Consider the following 17,525-nt stretch of genomic DNA (forward strand, 5'->3'; position numbering starts at 1 on the left):
CCAGAGCACACCCTGCTTTACACATGATGTATAACAGGTTCTGTAAGCATTTGCAACTGCTTTATTGAATCCTTTGCATATTCAATGTCGTGAGTCTACGTTAATCTAAGGTCCTCCTGTTTTTAAAGGCACTGTGTGATAACTTCATTCCTTTCAATGTGTTATGACCTATGTTTCTTTCAGCTATCTGGCGAGTTTTACAGTTATCCGTGTAAAATTTCATTTGCCGCATCTCTACTCACTTAAGAAAATTCTCTGCCTATAAATTCTCCTGAGCTTAGTATTGTTCGAAAATTTGACAAGCTTTTTAGTTTCTTTTGGCATGCAAATCATTGATAGCTGTGGGAAACAACAGAATTGCACACATGTAATCCTGAACAAATTCCTGAAATAATAATGAGCCTACCCCTACACCCTTACTTTCATTCTGGAATTTTGTCTCTAACCAGTACCCTGAATACTTTATAACCAATTTTTCATTCCATTCTACGTTGTATTCATATGGGCTTTGAGTTGAATTAGTGGTGCAGGGTATTTTATAAATGAACATCAAAACCAACTGTATTATACTGAGTTCTCCAACCTCCTTCATCTGTGACAATTTTAAAGACTCTAAGGAGACTATTCAAATAGTGTTTTCCCTTTCTAAATCTTTAGCTGGGTCATATTGTTACCCAATTTAACGCAGTAATTATATTGCATCATTTAATACGATCATGGCTGATCCCATCTCGGCCTCAACTCCACTTTCCTGCCTGCTCTCAATAACCCTTTAACCTATTATTGACTAACAATATATCTATTTTCTCCTTAAATTTATTCAAAGTACCAGCATCCCTCACACTCTGGGGGGAGTGAATTCCTCACATTCATGACACTTTGAAAATAGTTATTCCTTTTCATCTCTGTTTTAAATCTACCACCCCTGTGCTCAAACCTATGACTTCTCATTCTGAATTGTCTGAATATTATTACTTTTGAGGAACTCCAAGATGGCAGTGGATTTATTGAAGTCCCGAACATAACAATATTGTATTTATTGCTTCTTCTCGTCTCATTCTAAATGGTCTCATCACTTTTCCTTGTACATTTTTAAGTGGATCCTGCATTAATATTTTGTCCTCTGGCTGCTCATTAATCAAAAACAGATTTCTGTTTCGCCTTCCTCTGAGATACCAATTAAACTCACCGTTCCACCAAACCCGCTCTGTACACCTCAAAATGATATCAGCCTCTTCCTCAAGTAACACCTAACAGTAGTCAGGAATCCTTACCCAACAGTGAATCCTGACAATGGTCAGAGAAAGGCATATTCCTTTAATGTTCCATATATCTCTAGGTTAAAAATCTATCCTGCTGCATCTATTCTGCACTCAGTCGAAATAACTCAATTTCCATCATGGCAGTTTGAGAATTCAATTTTCTTTGAGTCAAAAGCTGGGAAATGTTACAAGCTGGAATCAGTAACAGTGACCAGGAAACCTTCAGATTGTTTTCAAAATTCATTTGGTTTATGAACGCCTCTTATGGAAAGAGAACTGCCAACTATACCCTATCTGGTCTTATTATGACTCCCGTCCCATCACTGTCCTCTTTCAGTAAGCCTCCAGACAGGATGAAACCACAACATTTCAATAATCCAAGAGCAGGTTCCCATCACTTCCTCAGATCTTACAGGAACAGGTAATAAATGCTGGTCTTTGCTAGTATCACCCTGTACTTTTCTCAGACAAAAAAAATCATGTCTTGTGTTTCATTTACCACAAGTGCAGTATAAGTCTAATGTTTAAACGTCTGATCTCCTTGCAACAAGCCAACCATGGAGGTTACCACAGTAGCATTGCATTTGTTTGAATAGCTATTACCATTTCTTCCTTTATCATTTCTGTAGCAGGAGCTAACGGTGAAGTTAAACTAAGTGCACAGGGTCCTTTCTTGGAAGAAAACACTGCTGCATTGGAGGAGGGGGGGAGGGATCTTGTGGCCAAATGGAGGTGTTCATATCGCTGGCTCAGAACACCTGTGTTCAATTCCCACCTCTAGATGTTATGAGGTATTCATCATCGTCCATTGATTTAAAAGAAATACTGGTTTCGAGTTGCTTTTTAAAATTGTTTTATTATTCAGTCGCAGAATGTGGGAGTCGCTTGCGCGGCCAGCATTTATTGCCTGTCCCTAGTTGCCCTTCAGAAGGTCTTGGTGAGTTGCTTTTCTCAACAGTTGCAGTCCGTGTAGAGTATGGAGGGAATTACAGGATTTTGGACTCAGTGACACTGAAGGAATGCAATACTGTTCCAAGTTAGGGAGGTCAGGAATCTTGCAGGGGTTGGTGTTCTCATGTATCTGCTGCCCTCGTCCTTCTCGATGGAAGTGATCTTGTCCTTCTAGATGGGTTTGGAAGGTGCTGTCTAAGGATCTTTAGCCATCTCCTGCAGTGCACATTGTCGATAGTACACAGTGCTGCTGCTGAGCAAACTACACCTCTGTTACATGAACTTAAAAAAGGAATGGGAAAAGATTGCCATCAGTGAACCATCCCTTTTTTTTTATAGAATACTCAGTACAGGCAGCAAAAGCACAAGAACAACTTTGCCTTCATGAATAAAGCAAAACTCGAAGTCTGGTCTGAGGCAAATCGACACTTTGTTTAGGGCACAAAGCACAAAGCAGATGTTTAGCTTTACATCTGGTGAACATGGATAATTTAGCACCTCCTGTTTGTTATACTTGGTCTGAAACTTTGTAGAGTAATTGTAACACATGGTATGGTTGTTAGCATTCTTGTACATTTGTAGTTTACAACCAACATGAGATTGTTGATGCCAGGAGGGACGTGAACTGTGAATTTTCAGCAGCCAACTAACCCGACTGGATGGTGTTTATTCACCTTAGAGTTGCTTCAGTAACTTTAGTCATGTCTCCAAGGGAATTTAGATTTTGTAATGAAAATAAAGTTCATCCTGCATATTTTATAGTCAGAAGCAAATTTATTAGAGAAGTTCTAATCAATAAATATTCATTGTGTACTTTATCAAATTTAACTCAAATAGTTTACAAAGGACTTTCAAGACTATTACAATTTAATTTTCTTGTCTAACTAGTTGGTCACTTTTTTTTCTGTAATGAATAATACTAATAACATTTAGATTGAAGTAAGTTTTAAATAAATACGAAGATTGAATTGTAATTTTGCGTTTGTAAATATTGATTATTCAGTGCTATTCCAATTAGTTCTAGCCTTCAAAAAATGAATAAACAAGAAAAGTGAGCAGGAAGTCAATTATTATCTTTTAAAGCTTTGTTGACTTTATCCATAAAAAACTAGACCAATGGGATTTGCTGGAAAAAGACACGTTTAGTCAAGTGGTTCATTTTGCATTCACCAGGCCAATTCACAACAAATTTCAAAGGTTGAAAACTGGACTCTGTTTAGCAGAGGCACTGTCATGGAGTATACGTCAGGTAATAATAGCTGACAGTTAACTCCCAAGTTTTATTTGTGCTTGAAAGAAGGCAGGATGACTAATTGGTCAAGGCATTGCCCTGCAAAATGAATTTGAGAATGGCTGTTACTTTTTTTGTTGAAATGATGTAGGTGCAGTATTTTTTTCAGTCTACAAACAACAGGACTCTGTATCACAATGTGTAACTTCCAGCAATGTACCCCATAATTTTTCTTTGTCCTTTGCAGAAATCTGAATTTCATAAGATTAGATTGCTTACAGTGTGGAAACAGGCCATTCGGCCCAACAAGTCCTCACCAACCCTCCGAAGAGCAACCCACCCAGACCCATTCCTCTACATTTACCCCTTCACCTAATATTACAGGCAATTTAGCATGGCCAATTCACCTAACCTGCACATTTTTGGACTGTGGGAAGAAACCGGAGCACCCAGAGGAAACCCACACAGACACGGGGAGAATGTGCAAACTCCACACAGACAGTTGCCTGAGGCAGGAATTGAACCCAGGTCTCTGGTGCTGTGAGGCAGCAGTGCTAACCACTGTGCCAACAGCAGCTGGTTGTGGAAGTTATACATGATGATTGAAAGTGAAGGGGGCTTCTTGAAGGTTGCGCACCTGAGAGGGGATGCTGATCTACAGTACATGCAAACGCACCACATTGCAAACCCTACTGATAGTACCAAATTAATTCAATGCTATCCTTCATACAGTTGGAATTATTTAGTAACCATTCAGAAATTGGAAAATTATTTTAAAATTGAACACTGCGCTGTGAACTTTGCAAGTGAGGCCTGGTTAGGTAGGGCAAGCTTGTTGTGAACAATGAATGGATTGGGGGCAAATCCCATTTGGATCCTGCCCTTCATGTCTAAAGGTCTACACAGTTTTCTCAACATCTAACTCGATACATAATGAGATAGCAGAGAGCCACTTCTTTAAGACCACATCCATCAGGCTTTGGAATCTACAACTTAAAACACCTGGCATCACACTGCCACTGAAACTCAGATACCACATTGCTTGTGTGTGTGTGTGTGTGAGATAGGTAGAATGTCCTTTTAGCCTTGACAAGCTAATTGCATCCTGTTCATGGCAAACACCACTCACATGGCTATTGCATGGAACAGCTAGCTTCTCCTACTGCTGAAACTTTTAACATACCACTCTTGATTAATCTGGGTACTTGGCACCAAGTGTAACAGCAATAATGAAGTACCAAATGACATTCGAGTAAGTATTATTGTTCTGCCATATATTGTCATATTTTCTGACACCACCACCCTCATCTATGATATTCTGTTTGAAGCAGTTCATTGCCTCCCATGTTCTTTTCCGTATGGTTACTCTGGTATGTGGTGGAGAATTGACTGCAGATATACTTAAACCAAAGAATTCTTGTCTTTCATTACGAGATAGTTTAATGATGATTGCAATAGGTACAGTTTACTTAAACTTGCGAGGTATAATTATAAACTCTCAGGAACTGCACAGAGTAATTTTACTCCCTTCAAGCACTTGTCAGAAGTCAAATGATTCCACCAAAAGACTGGTTGAGCTCAATGTAATATGACCTTACAAACCAACATTTTTTGTTTACTTCATTCAAAGGATGTGGGTGTCGCTAGCTAGGCCAGCATTTATTGCCCAATCCTAATTGGGCAGATCAAAGTCAACAACATTTCTGTGGGTCTGGAGTCACATGGAGGCCAGACGAAGTAAGGACAGCAGTTTCTTCATTGAATGAGATTGGTGCTTTAGAGAACTGACGGTGGAAAACCCAGGGACAGACTCTTAATTCCAGACTTTCAGTGAATTCAAATTCCATCAGCTGCTATGGCAGGATTTGACCCCAGGTCCCCATGACATTACCTGGGTCCCTAGATTAATAATAACAATAAGAATGATTAAGTTGATACATATGAACAAGATGGTGGCAGGGGAGCTCCTCTGCTCACCAGTTTCTCTTTCTTTTTCTTTCCTTTCTTCCCTCCTGTTAAAGTATACTTTTCTCCCTCATCACCACCCTCCCCATCCCCACCCAGCTCTTAACTAAGTAAAAGGTAAAAACAATGACTGCAGGTGCTGGAAACCAGATTCTGGATTAGACGGTGCTGGAAAAGCATAGCAGTTCAGGCAGCATCCGAGGAGCAGCAAAATCAATATTTCGGGCAAAAGCCCTTCATCAGGAATACAGGCAGACAGCCTGAAGGGTGGAGAGATAAATGAGAGGAGGTGGGGGTGGGGAGAAAGTAGCATAGAGTACAATAGGTGAGTGGGGGAGGGGATGAAGGTGATAGGTTGGGGAGGAGGGTGGAGTGGATCGATGGAAAGGAAGATAGGCAGGCCGGACAGGTCATGGGACAGTGCTGAGCTGGAATTTTGGAGCTGGGGTGAGGTGAGGGGAGGGGAAAGGAGGAAACTGGTGAAGTCCACATTGATGCCCTGGGGTTGAAGTGTTCCGAGGCGTTCTTCCTCCAGGTGTTGGGTGGTGAGGGAGCGGCTGTGAAGGAGGCCTAGGACCTCCATATCCTCGGCTGAGTGGGAGGGGGAGATGAAATGTTGGGCCACAGGGCAGTGTGGTTGATTGGTGCGGGTGACCCAGAGGTATTCCCTAAAGCGCTCTGCTAGGATTTTCCTGCTCCTTGGATGCTGTCTGAACTGCTGTGCTTTTCCAGCACCACTCTAATCCAGCTCTTACCTAACCCAACTCGGAGAAGCGAAGGACATGCTGTATCCTGAAGTGACGGAGGGGTCATGTCCCGGAGCAATGGCATGTGGGGAATCCCGAGTCCCGGAGTGGCATGAGGTGGAGTCAAATCCCGGTGCAGCGTGAGTTTCCTTGTTACTGCTGAGTGAACTATAGGCTGGAGCAATGTGGGTCTTGGGCCTGTTGCCACGTGCTGAGCTGCTGCTTTTTGGATTTTTTTATTGGACCATAATTTAGAACCCTTTCAGAATGTTGTAACTACCTTGTAAGCAATGCTACTGCTCTCCTTTAATGCTCTTTTTGCATTTTTCTATTTTTCTTTTGTTAAAAATGCATTGGCATTCTCAAATGAATATGTTCAGTGACTCACCACCATGTATTTTTCTACTCTGGAAGATTTATACCTAGGTACTTGTATCTAAGATGACACCAGAAAAAGACAGCCATTGTGAAAACGTTTCACTGTACTCTTGTAATGGAGCACGAGTGACGATAAAATAGATAAACTATTCTATTCTATTAAGAGTATTGCAAGTGTACTGCAATAATGTCACTAGGCCTCATCTCCCGCTACATACAACCGTTATTACGACTAACTGCAACCCAGCCTGAATCTGATCAGGCATAGCATCAAGTTAAGAATTCTTATATGAAGAATGTGATAACTCTGACCAGCACTGCTAGGAAAGTAATGTTAATACCTGCTTAGTAGTACAGAAGTTAAACACTGCTAAAAAGAGACACTAATTCAAAACTTTTTACAGTGCACTCATGTGGAATGAAATACAAAAAAAAAACTAAGGGAACAACAATTTATCCAAAATAAAGGCGGAGAATGTTGAAGCCAAAAGAGTTAACATTGCTGCCTGACCTGCTATGCTTTCCCAGCAACACACTCTCGACTCTGAACTCCAGCACCTACAGTCCTCAGTTAAAAACAGTCATTAGCTATGTGTGCAATCTTGCTGTGCTGAAGCAAACTGCTGAATTTTCTCCAACCAAATATCAATAGTTTAGTCCCAGCTGATGGTAATTCTGGACATGTCCAGTCCTAGTGTGAGACCTGGCTTGATAGATCATAAATTTTATTTTTGCTGTTAGTTTATCATGGTGGTCAGTCACTGAACATATTCACTTGAGATTTCCAATGCACTTTTAACGGAAGATTAAAAAAAATACACTAAATAAAAAAGTGCACCAACAATGTTATACAACATAAAAACTATTTAAAAGTTTTCTTACAAATATCTGAAATAAATATTCAACCCCTTTCTCCTCAAAAGGCTTTATAGACTCACCAACCTCAGTGAAGTGTCACCCTGTCTCATCGTTAAACTTACTACTTTTGTAACTGGTTCTCAAACTTCTCTTTGATTTCGAAATACTTTTAGAGCAAACCCATGCACTTTTTTTCAGTGGTCTGGCCAGTTTTCTTATTCACTTAACACTTCAACTCCCAAGCCTATTATCCATAGACAGTGACCTTCAAGGTTATTTACTTTTAAGCAACTCAAGAAGCTGAATATTTTAGCAGGCTGCTAAATGAACAGCTTCTTTGCTTCTCCTTAACTTTTCACTCTAAATAAAACTCACATGTTGCGTCTATCTCTGGATCATTCTGACTTCTTGTACTACTGGACACCTGTCACTATGAAACGGCTATTTTTTGCCGTCTACTCTCTTTTTCTAATGTATTAAACTCAAAGACTAAACCTACTACTGAAATTCATGCAAAGGAATTCTCAGATGCCCCAGCACAACTCTCAGAAATCAAGTGAAACTGCAGCTGTCCTGCCATCTTAACCCACACAACACAGAAATATGAATCAAACCTAAAGATAATACATTGTTTATTTATTTGAGAACCCAGGTTTCCAATGACAACATATCATGAATCTCAAATGCACAATTTATATCAAATAAATGTTTCATTGGACACACATTGCTTTTACATGTCTTGAGGTCAACAGAGTTAGCTGAGTTGCTGGATGGCTTGTTTGCCATACAGAGTGATGCCAACAACATAGATTCAATTTCCTCACCAGCTAAGGTTACCAAGAAGGACTCTTGTTCTCAAGCTCTCTCCTCACATGACGTGCAGTGACCCTCAGATTAAACCATCACCAGTCCTCTCTCTCTCTCTCTCTCTATCTCTTTATCTCTCATGAGAGAACAGCTCTTTGGTCCGGTAGGACTATGGCAGCTTTATAGATGCAAGCCTTTCTTTCTTTGACTGGTCTTAGCTCAGCTATTGTGGGCACAATGTCACAGTAAAGTGATGGCCTCTCTGATCTGAGAGGTTTACTTTCATACTGGCATACTTTTAATCTTCCAGGGAAAGAGAGAGAGAGAGTGAAAGAGCGAGAGAGAAAATAACAATTTATGATGCATGCAGTTTGTTCAGAAAACCAGAGTCAAATCTAATCTATATTGCCTTCTTCCCTACCCCAGCCCGAATGTACCATCTGACATTACATTGGAAACTGCAACTAGAAGTGATTTGATACAAGTCAGGATCTGGTGGTGTATAATGCAAGATGGAAAATAGGTCAGCTCAAGCAATCGGATAGAAATCACATCCAACTTCCTAAGATAGGTTTTTTTCAGAAATCAGCATATTTGAAAAATCTAAAAGGGTGACATTTTACTCCATCCAACAGCTTGTCTTAATGATTAAAAGGAAAATTGCACAAAAACTGCTGACATTGCTCTAAATTTATTATTGCCTTCTAAAGTTACAATGTGAAACACTGCTACAGAACACAGGATAAGCAAAATCAGACTTTTTTTTCTTAATTGAAGAAAACTCTCATGCCTGAATTAAAGCCTGTTCATTATACTATCTCTTTGTGTTTTGGATTTGGTGTGATGATCGAGTGGGCTTGATTTTGTAATGGAACTAACAATATCAATAGTTTAAATCAGGCAGTGGCTCAGAACAGCTGAGCACATTAATCAGGAGGCTGCTACCTCTCCAGAAGCTTTGTTGAACTGGCATCTCATTGGAAGAATTACCATTGAAATACACGTGACAGAGTGAATTCTTGTACTCAGCTCATAGATACATATCACACTCACCAGCCAAAGTTGTAGCTTGTCTATTCCAGTGCAAATTAATTTTTAATTGTCTGGTAAATCACAATTGTGATCAAACAATCTCTGTGATCCTAGAAACTTAATTTTAACCAGTATGTAATTTCATCCTGTCAAACTTGAATGATTCTGAGGTATAATATAATAACATTTAAATGCTTCGAGCTCAGTCTTGATCCCACCTTTCTTTCCTCTAGTTCACTTTTTGTACCTGATTTGACATTGAATTCAATATATTAACAATTCCAAGTTCAATCGAGGATTTTTCCAAATGATTAGTTAAGGAGATGCAACAGTTGCTCATCGTATTCACACATAGTCCTTACTGCCTGAAAAGGTGGTACTCTAAATGCCGACATGTAAACTTTTCAATGTAGTCATTTGAGTGCATGTGTCAATAAAGTTAATTCTAATTCTAATTCTTTTTTTTGGATTATCAGCAAGTTGTATTGCACGTGCTCAGGTAAAGTCATGTGGCTAAAGTTAAATACAAATAAAAGTTGGTACCTTTTCATCACCGTTAACTACAAAATTCAATATGTCAGTAAAGTGCCTGTCCAGCCAGAGCTACATGTGTAGTGTGCTCATAACTCAACTGTTGGCACTGAAATGACCAAATCTGTGAAAATCCAAACCAAATACAAATATATATTATAGTAAACAATGTATTATTCAGTCCACTTAAACCAATCTCAATCACTGTGGAAAAAATGTATGAAAACTAATGAATATTAAGTGAAACATAATGCAATATGTTCACATTGATTTTTTTTCCTTGTACAATACCAATCATTGAGCTGCCTCATTAAATCACACATTCCCGTCCTAACTGAATAACAATTCCTGATGATCAATGGTAATGGAAGGTTGGATTTTAAGCTGCTGCAAAAGCCAAGACTTGCATTGAAATATTTAATAATACACCTTCAAAATTTACATCAACATTCTGCTAAAATGTTTGAAGTTTTTCTTTAACCCATTCAGTAGTTGTCCCCTTGTCATGATCTGATTGGGTCTGGAGAATAATGGGCCTCAACTCCATTTCTTTGTCAACGATTTGGTTGTTCCATGGAACCAAATGGCCAATGGCATTCAAGGCACACGATCACTATGGACCAATCCTCATTTTCACACCAATCTCCTCCCCCTTCCTCTTTTCCCACCAAACATTTCTTAACTAAACTTCTCTCCAGATCTTTGCTTTCTTTACCAGACCCAAGCATTTGCCCCTCTCCACAGCCACCATGAGGGCTCAGACTTTCTGCCTCCTACAAGGCCCACTATATTCGTGCCTTCATCAAGCAAGAGTTCAGACCCTTCTGCCTTCTCCACTTTGAGTCCTCCCATTATCTCTCATCCAGAAAGAGTGGGTACTTCTTGTTTAGGTTGGTGTCAAAATCCAAGTATAGAACCAGGTCCCTGGCCCAAACCAGGTGAACTGTGGGGATCCACATCCTGTTCAAAGCATTAACCAGTGAACAAACTTACTGCAAAATTATTGGGATGACATTTAGCTCATGCATGGAACCTCTTGGAAACTATCATTCCTTTTTCTCACTGTTTACCAAGCAGTTGGAAAGCTAGGGCTCTGATATGATGCTTAATATTGATTTATTGGTCAAAACTGAAGGGCCACTTAGGAGTCACAATTGTGGATGTTGATGAAAATAGAGATTCGCCACTGGCACTTCAGGGATGGGAAGAGTAACTCCACCCCTCCCTTATACACCCTGTTCATTAGTCACCACAGTACAGTTACTTGTTCCAACAATCTTTCAGCCCTTTGGAAACCAATCTCTGCCAACTGCTCCACTCACAGACATTGGAAGTTCCAACCTACACTGCCACCTTCAGCCATTATGTAATAGTACAAAAATCCTTGGCGGTTACATCACATCTAACAATATTGCTCTGGACTGCAAATAACCAAAGGGAGAGAAACAACAGAGGTGCAAAACAAGGAAGTACGTGACTTAATAACAGGCCAAGTGTGAGAATGCTCCCGAGTTAACATGTAACAATTGAAAAATCACATCTCTCTATTACTTTTCATTGAGCAGACACTGAGGTTGACTGATTGCTCAGAAAGTAACTTACCCAGCTGGACATCGACTGTACTTTGTTGGTTTTCAGGAGGGAGTAGAAGCTGAGGGAGCTTGTCAGTGAGTACAGCTGAAAGACAGAAGGAGATCCGTAGATGATTAGGACAGGTCACTTGGAACAGGATAATAACATTTGGGATTTATGTCATCTGAATCACATCCAGCAAAGGGGAGGAAATATTATTCTTAAATTAAGGAAGCATCATTTGTCAGCTTTTAGCAGTCACAATAGTCTTGTCTCATTTCCCAATCAGCTAAGTTTGGATTGAATAGCAAAGCAAGCTCAAGGCACCAAGTAGCCTATTTCTTATAAAAGTTATTGATGGACTTACTTCTAATTTCCTTTCTGACAGTATAATCAAGATCATATGAATGTGTTGTGCAACAAAAATGTTTTGTCATCTTCCCCTCACCTTTTTTGACAATTAATAAACGCTACACACTTTAGTTACCAACCCTCCTATTAAGATCAATCAGAAATTATGCATGTCACAATTAAATCTTCCCTTCAACTTACTTCATTCTAAGGAGAGCAATTTCAGATTCTTTTAATATAGCAAATGTTCTGTATGCATACATATTTCAGGATATAAGCTTTCTCATTAGCTTTTCATGGTAGCTCAATATAAGGCAGTTAATTCCTTCACAGAATCTGAGAAGTTTTGGTTTGCTTTGGTTTTGTTCCATCTCAGGCAGTAATTGTCATAATAGAGTTACAAAACAGTTACACCTGAAGCTACAGTAAAAGTAGCAGCTTTAAACGTTAAACAATGTGATTATCGGATACATTAAAGATGACATAATTTATCTGGCAGATGTGCAGTTTCCATAATGCTGTTGAAATTCTTCACCAAAATAAATTACCTCCTCTGCAACAAGAGGAAAGTGGTCTAAATTATGAAGAGAATGTGAAAGCATACATTGTTAAAAATAATACAAACTGAACACTTGCTCCAAAATGACACTGGAGTAAGAACAAAACTCTTGCTCAAAAAGACAATGGCTGATTGCAATATGAAATAGTATTATGCTAGGTTATGTACACAATTAAAATTCCAGAGTTCAGCAACTGAATCCAATGAATGAGAGAGGAAAGAGGTTGCTTTTAAAACCAAAGCCTAGAGCTTTCTGCACATTGGGCTTGAAGGAGAAGCTTCTATCCATTGTTTATGGTGTCTCTCAAAACAAACAGCGTGAAGGAGAAAAGAAGAAGAAACAAGTCCCTGTTCCATGCACTTGAATGAACAAACAAAAAGAAAAATCAACATTGTCTGCCTCGCCCAGAGGAGAAAAGGACACCAATGGCAGAGGTTTGAAGCTTCGTTTGCCCCACAGTCCAGGTTGGGCAGGATGCCTGAGGAAGTAGCATTAAGACCTGCTAAGTTATAATATAATGCCCTTTATAAACTTGTAAGCCTTAGATACTTCAAAATTCAAGGAAAAAGTTAACATTTCATGCCAAAAAAATGCATTAATTTGGTGTTTCTGAGTTGTGGCACATACTAATGCTATTTTTGTACATTTTGTGACAGGATATGATTGTGAATCTATACTAGTTACTCACGGTGCTGAAAGGATTCTGCAGTATTGCTGATCATTTGGTCTTGTAAAATGATTGGCTAAGTTACAGTCCTGATGAAGGGTCCTGACCTGAAATGTTACCTTCCCTGCCCCTCCGATGCTGCCTGAGCTGCTGTGCCTTTCCAGCCCCACATTTTCTTGACTCTGACTTCCACCATCCGCAGTCCTGGCTATCTCCAAGTGGCTAAGTTATATAGACTCTTTAACGTGCACAGGAAGCAACAATTATACAATACTCCAACGCTTACAAATTCCAGATAGACAAAGACCAGTCAGATCATGGCAGATATTTGTTGAGATCTCACGGACATCCTGACTGGGGGTAGGGTGGGGGGAGTGGTGTAACTGCTTGGGAAACATTAACTTCAGGCAAACACTGACAAAATGCTTACCACATCAGAGTGCAGAGGGTTCGGAATTACATAGTTGAAAAACTCCCCAGAAGCGGAATTAAAACCTACTTTAATTTACTGACCCCTCATCCTCACCAATTATTCACACTGATCCCACTCCCACCTCTTCAGAGCATCCAACGCACAGCAAAACATGACACCATAAACCTCCCTCCCCCACCAGGACCAGGCAACTGATTGCTGTCCGCTCCCTTAGCTACCCAAATGTAGCTGGGGGCATAAAATCCCACCCAGATCAACATCCGATAACCCCTAACGATGATCCCCACATTCACCTTATCCATGGTGTCCCCGACATCCATTGATTTGCCACTCTAGCCTGAAATACTACCTCTCAATCGTCTACTTACCATTCTACTCCCTCATCAATTTACACTCTTACACTCCACCTGCTACCCTTACCCTCACAGTCATCAGTCTGCTCATTGGCCTAGTAAAGCAGACCCTAGGCTAACATACTGGAGATGAGAGTTCAAATCCCACCGTGGCAGATGATGACAGGTGAATTCAATAAAAGGCTAGGCTAATTTGACCATGTAACACCTGTCAATTGTCATAAGAAACACCCACCTATCATCTGCCCTTCCCTTTCAGCCACTTGGAAACCTAACCCATTTCCTACTTGCCAACTTACCCTCAACCATTAAACCCACAAACTTGCTTTCTCTTGGAAGCTTGTCACAGAGGCTATGGGATCTTCAAGCTACAGTTACCTATCAGAATATGTCTGCTATGGCTATAAAAAGAGGGTTGTGTGGCAACTGTTGAGATCCACTCTGACGCTGCCCATGGTTGGTTGCACTGCATCTACTGGGATATATCCAGTATCGGAAATTGCGCCCGAGAAATTATGGAAAGGTAAGAAAGTAAATTGTTCCCTTAGCTAGTTTTGAAATAGGGATGGAATTGAATTATAGAGTCATAGAGATTTACAGCATGGAAACAGATTCTTCAGTCCAACTCATCTTTGCCAACCAGACATCCTAAACTAATCTAATCCCATTTGCCAAGTACTTGGCCCACATCTGTCTAAACCCTTTCTATTCATATATCCATCCAGATGCCTTTTAAATGTTGCAATTGTACTGGTCTCCACCATTTCCTCTGGCAGCTCATTCCATACACGCACCATCCCCTTGTGTCCCTTTTAAATTTTTCCCCTCTCACCCTAAACCTATACCCTCTCATTCTGGACTCCCCCACCCCAGGGTGGTAAAGTGTGATGCTGGAAAAGCACAGCAAGTCAGGCAGCATCCAACCCACAGTGCTTTTCCAGCATCACACTTTTTGACTCTGATCTCCACCATCTGCAGTTCTTACTTTCTCCCCCACCCCAGGGAGAATACCTCATCTGTCTATCCTATCCATGCCCCTCATGATTTTATAAACCTCTACAAGGCTCTCCCTCAGCCTCCAACGCTCCAGGGAAAACAGTACTGAATTAGCTTTATTGTCAGATATATTTAAATGAGTCCAATGAAAAGTTCGCAAGTCCCACCACTTATGGCACTATCTTAGGTACAATTTGAGCAAATATTGCCAATGTAGTAGAGAGAGAGAGAATGATACCTTACCATTGCCTTTTGAAACAGTAAAACCCAATTCATTGGAACTGACTGTTGACCATTAATGCTATTAACTTGGTGTATTCTCAGTAGGCACTGTAATTGGTCATCTATCTGGCTGCTGATTGTTCGACCTGGCTGTGGGTTTGTAGACTGACACCTCTCCCGACACATACACCAGCTGGTGCACTCAGAAATAATTCATTCAACGCAAGGCACTTTGAGACAACGGGAGATGAATGTATGTGAATTCTTCCTCTCTTATTGAGACTTCAGAGGAAATGTCATTCAGGTTGGATTCACATGACTGAAAATTTAGGACAGAATTCACAACCTAAGAAGCAATCTGATGAACTGACTGCTCCTAACAAAAGTCATTCCATAAAAATGCTTGGCTTGAAAGAAAAAGAACTGTAATGTCCCACTCATGTCTATTTATATATTGGTGTGTGATTATGATTTATACATATCATATATAACACTGTTTTAGCTGTGAAAAATAATTTACTCATGAAGATTTGGTGACTTATGAGCCATATTATTCTGTAACATAACATCACAGTCACCACTCAATCTTTAATCATTACAATTTCAGAATCACTTTTAACTTTAATTAACACATGGCAACTTCAATTAACCATCCCAGTTATTTACAAAATTCTCAAGGGTGTCAGAGCTGGGTCTGGGACTGTTGGTCAATGGGAATTTGGATTGTTTTTATACCTTCATTTATTCAAAAGTGGGTGCTGCATTAATTGCCCATCAGAGGCCACCTAGAGTCGCAGAATTGCTACAGTGTGAAAGCAGGACATTCAACCCACCAAGTTCACACCGACCCTCACAAGACCATCCCACCCAGACTCAGCCCCCACCTTATTCCTTTAACCCTGTATTTCCCATGGATAATCCATCTACTGTGCATATCCCTGAACACCATGGGCAATTTAGCATGGCCAATCCACCTAACCTGCAATCTTTGGACTGTGGGAGGATACCGGAGCACCCGAAGGAAACCCACGCAGACATGGGGAGAACGTTCAAATTACACACAGTCGCCCATGGCTGGAATCAAAACCCGGTCCCTGGCGCTCTGAGGCAGCAGTGTTAACCACTGAGCCACCATGCCACCTCAAATTGATCACTTTTGATCTGTCGATGTGGAGTCAAAAACAGGTCAGTCCAGGTAGGGATGGCAGATTTACTTCTGCAAAAGGGTATCATTGATCCAGATGGATTTTTACAATATGAACAGTTGTCTCCTTGAGACTAGCATTTTATTCAATTCAAATTTTAACTATCTGCCTTGGTGGAATTGAAACCAATGTCCTTAGAAGAAAGGCCTGGGGTTCCAGATTTTCAGTGACATTGTCACTTTCCCTGGGTTACTGATGTGGCACTGCATTGATTACTCACAGACAGTGCACACTCTAAGAAAGTTCCCACTCTTCATCCTCCTGCCTCTTCTTTTTCTGATCCTCAGGTGTTTACTGTATCGCTGGTGACGAGGTACTGTCCCTCCCTGATGGTCAAGGAGTGCAGCAAGTGACATTCCACCATGAATCATGTTCTGCCGGATACTGCAGGCACCTCCTAGACAGTCTGAGGGGGCACTAACCTTGGCGATTCTCTGTTTAGATCAGAGTGGTGCTGGAAATGCACAGCAGGTCAGGCAGCATCCAGATGCTGCCTGACCTGCTGTGCTTTTCCAGCAAAAGCCCATCAGGAATAGAGGCAGGAAGCCTCTAGGGTGGACAGATAAATTGGGATGGGGGGGTGTTGGGGCTGGGGAGAAGGTGGCAGAGAGTACAATAGGTGAATGGGGGTGGGGATGGAGGTGATAGGTCAGAGGAGATGGTGGAGCGGATAGGTGGGAAGGGAGATTGGCAGGAGGACAGTGCTGAGCTGGAAGGGGCAGACTGGATGCATCCTCGCAGAGTGCTTTAGGGAACATCTTCGGGACACCCACACTAATCAACCCCACTGCCCCGTGGCCCAACATTTTAACTCTCCCTCCCACTCTGCCGAGGACATGGAGGTCCTGGGCCTCCTCCACCACCGCTTCCTCACCACCCGACGCCTGGAGGAAGAACGTCTCATCTTCCGCCTCGGAACACTTCAACCCCAGGGCATCAATGTGGACTTCATCAGTTTCCTCATTTCCCCTCCCCCTACCTTACCCCAGTTCCAACCTTTCAGCTCTGCACTGTCCTCATGACCTGTCCTACCTGCCAATCTCCCTTCCCATCGATCTGCTCCACCGTCCCCTCTGACCTATCACCTCCATCCCCACTCCCATTCACCTATTGTACTCTTTGCCACCTTCTCCCAGCCCCCACCCCATTTATCTCTCCACTCTGGAGGAACCCTACCTCTATTCCTGATGAAGAGCTTTCCCTGCTCCTCGGATGCTGCCTGACCTGCTGTGCTTTTCCAGCACCACTCTGATGTAAACTGGTTTCCAGCAGCTGCAGTCTTCACTTTCGCCTTGGTGATCCTCTGCCAACAATGACATGCCAGCCAGATGTTGGGCTATTGAAATTGGTTTGATCCAAATTGGTTCACCTCAGAGTGACATGCCAAGACTGCAAAATAAATGTG

At 41.2% G+C, this 17,525-nt stretch overlaps 1 protein-coding gene across 2 annotated transcripts in view; it reads right to left on the minus strand.

The window, feature by feature from the left end:
- il1rapl2 (interleukin 1 receptor accessory protein-like 2) overlaps positions 1-17,525 on the minus strand; it is a 1,030,579-nt gene that overhangs the window by 282,690 nt on the left and 730,364 nt on the right. For both annotated transcript variants that reach the window (XM_072595577.1, XM_072595576.1), the window contains exon 6: positions 11,364-11,438. In XM_072595577.1, coding sequence (XP_072451678.1) covers positions 11,364-11,438 — 75 coding nt within the window. The remainder of the gene's footprint in view (positions 1-11,363; positions 11,439-17,525) is intronic.

The sequence above is a fragment of the Chiloscyllium punctatum genome, chromosome 25 (assembly GCF_047496795.1).
Source record: "Chiloscyllium punctatum isolate Juve2018m chromosome 25, sChiPun1.3, whole genome shotgun sequence".
Classification (NCBI taxonomy): Eukaryota; Metazoa; Chordata; class Chondrichthyes; order Orectolobiformes; family Hemiscylliidae; genus Chiloscyllium; species Chiloscyllium punctatum.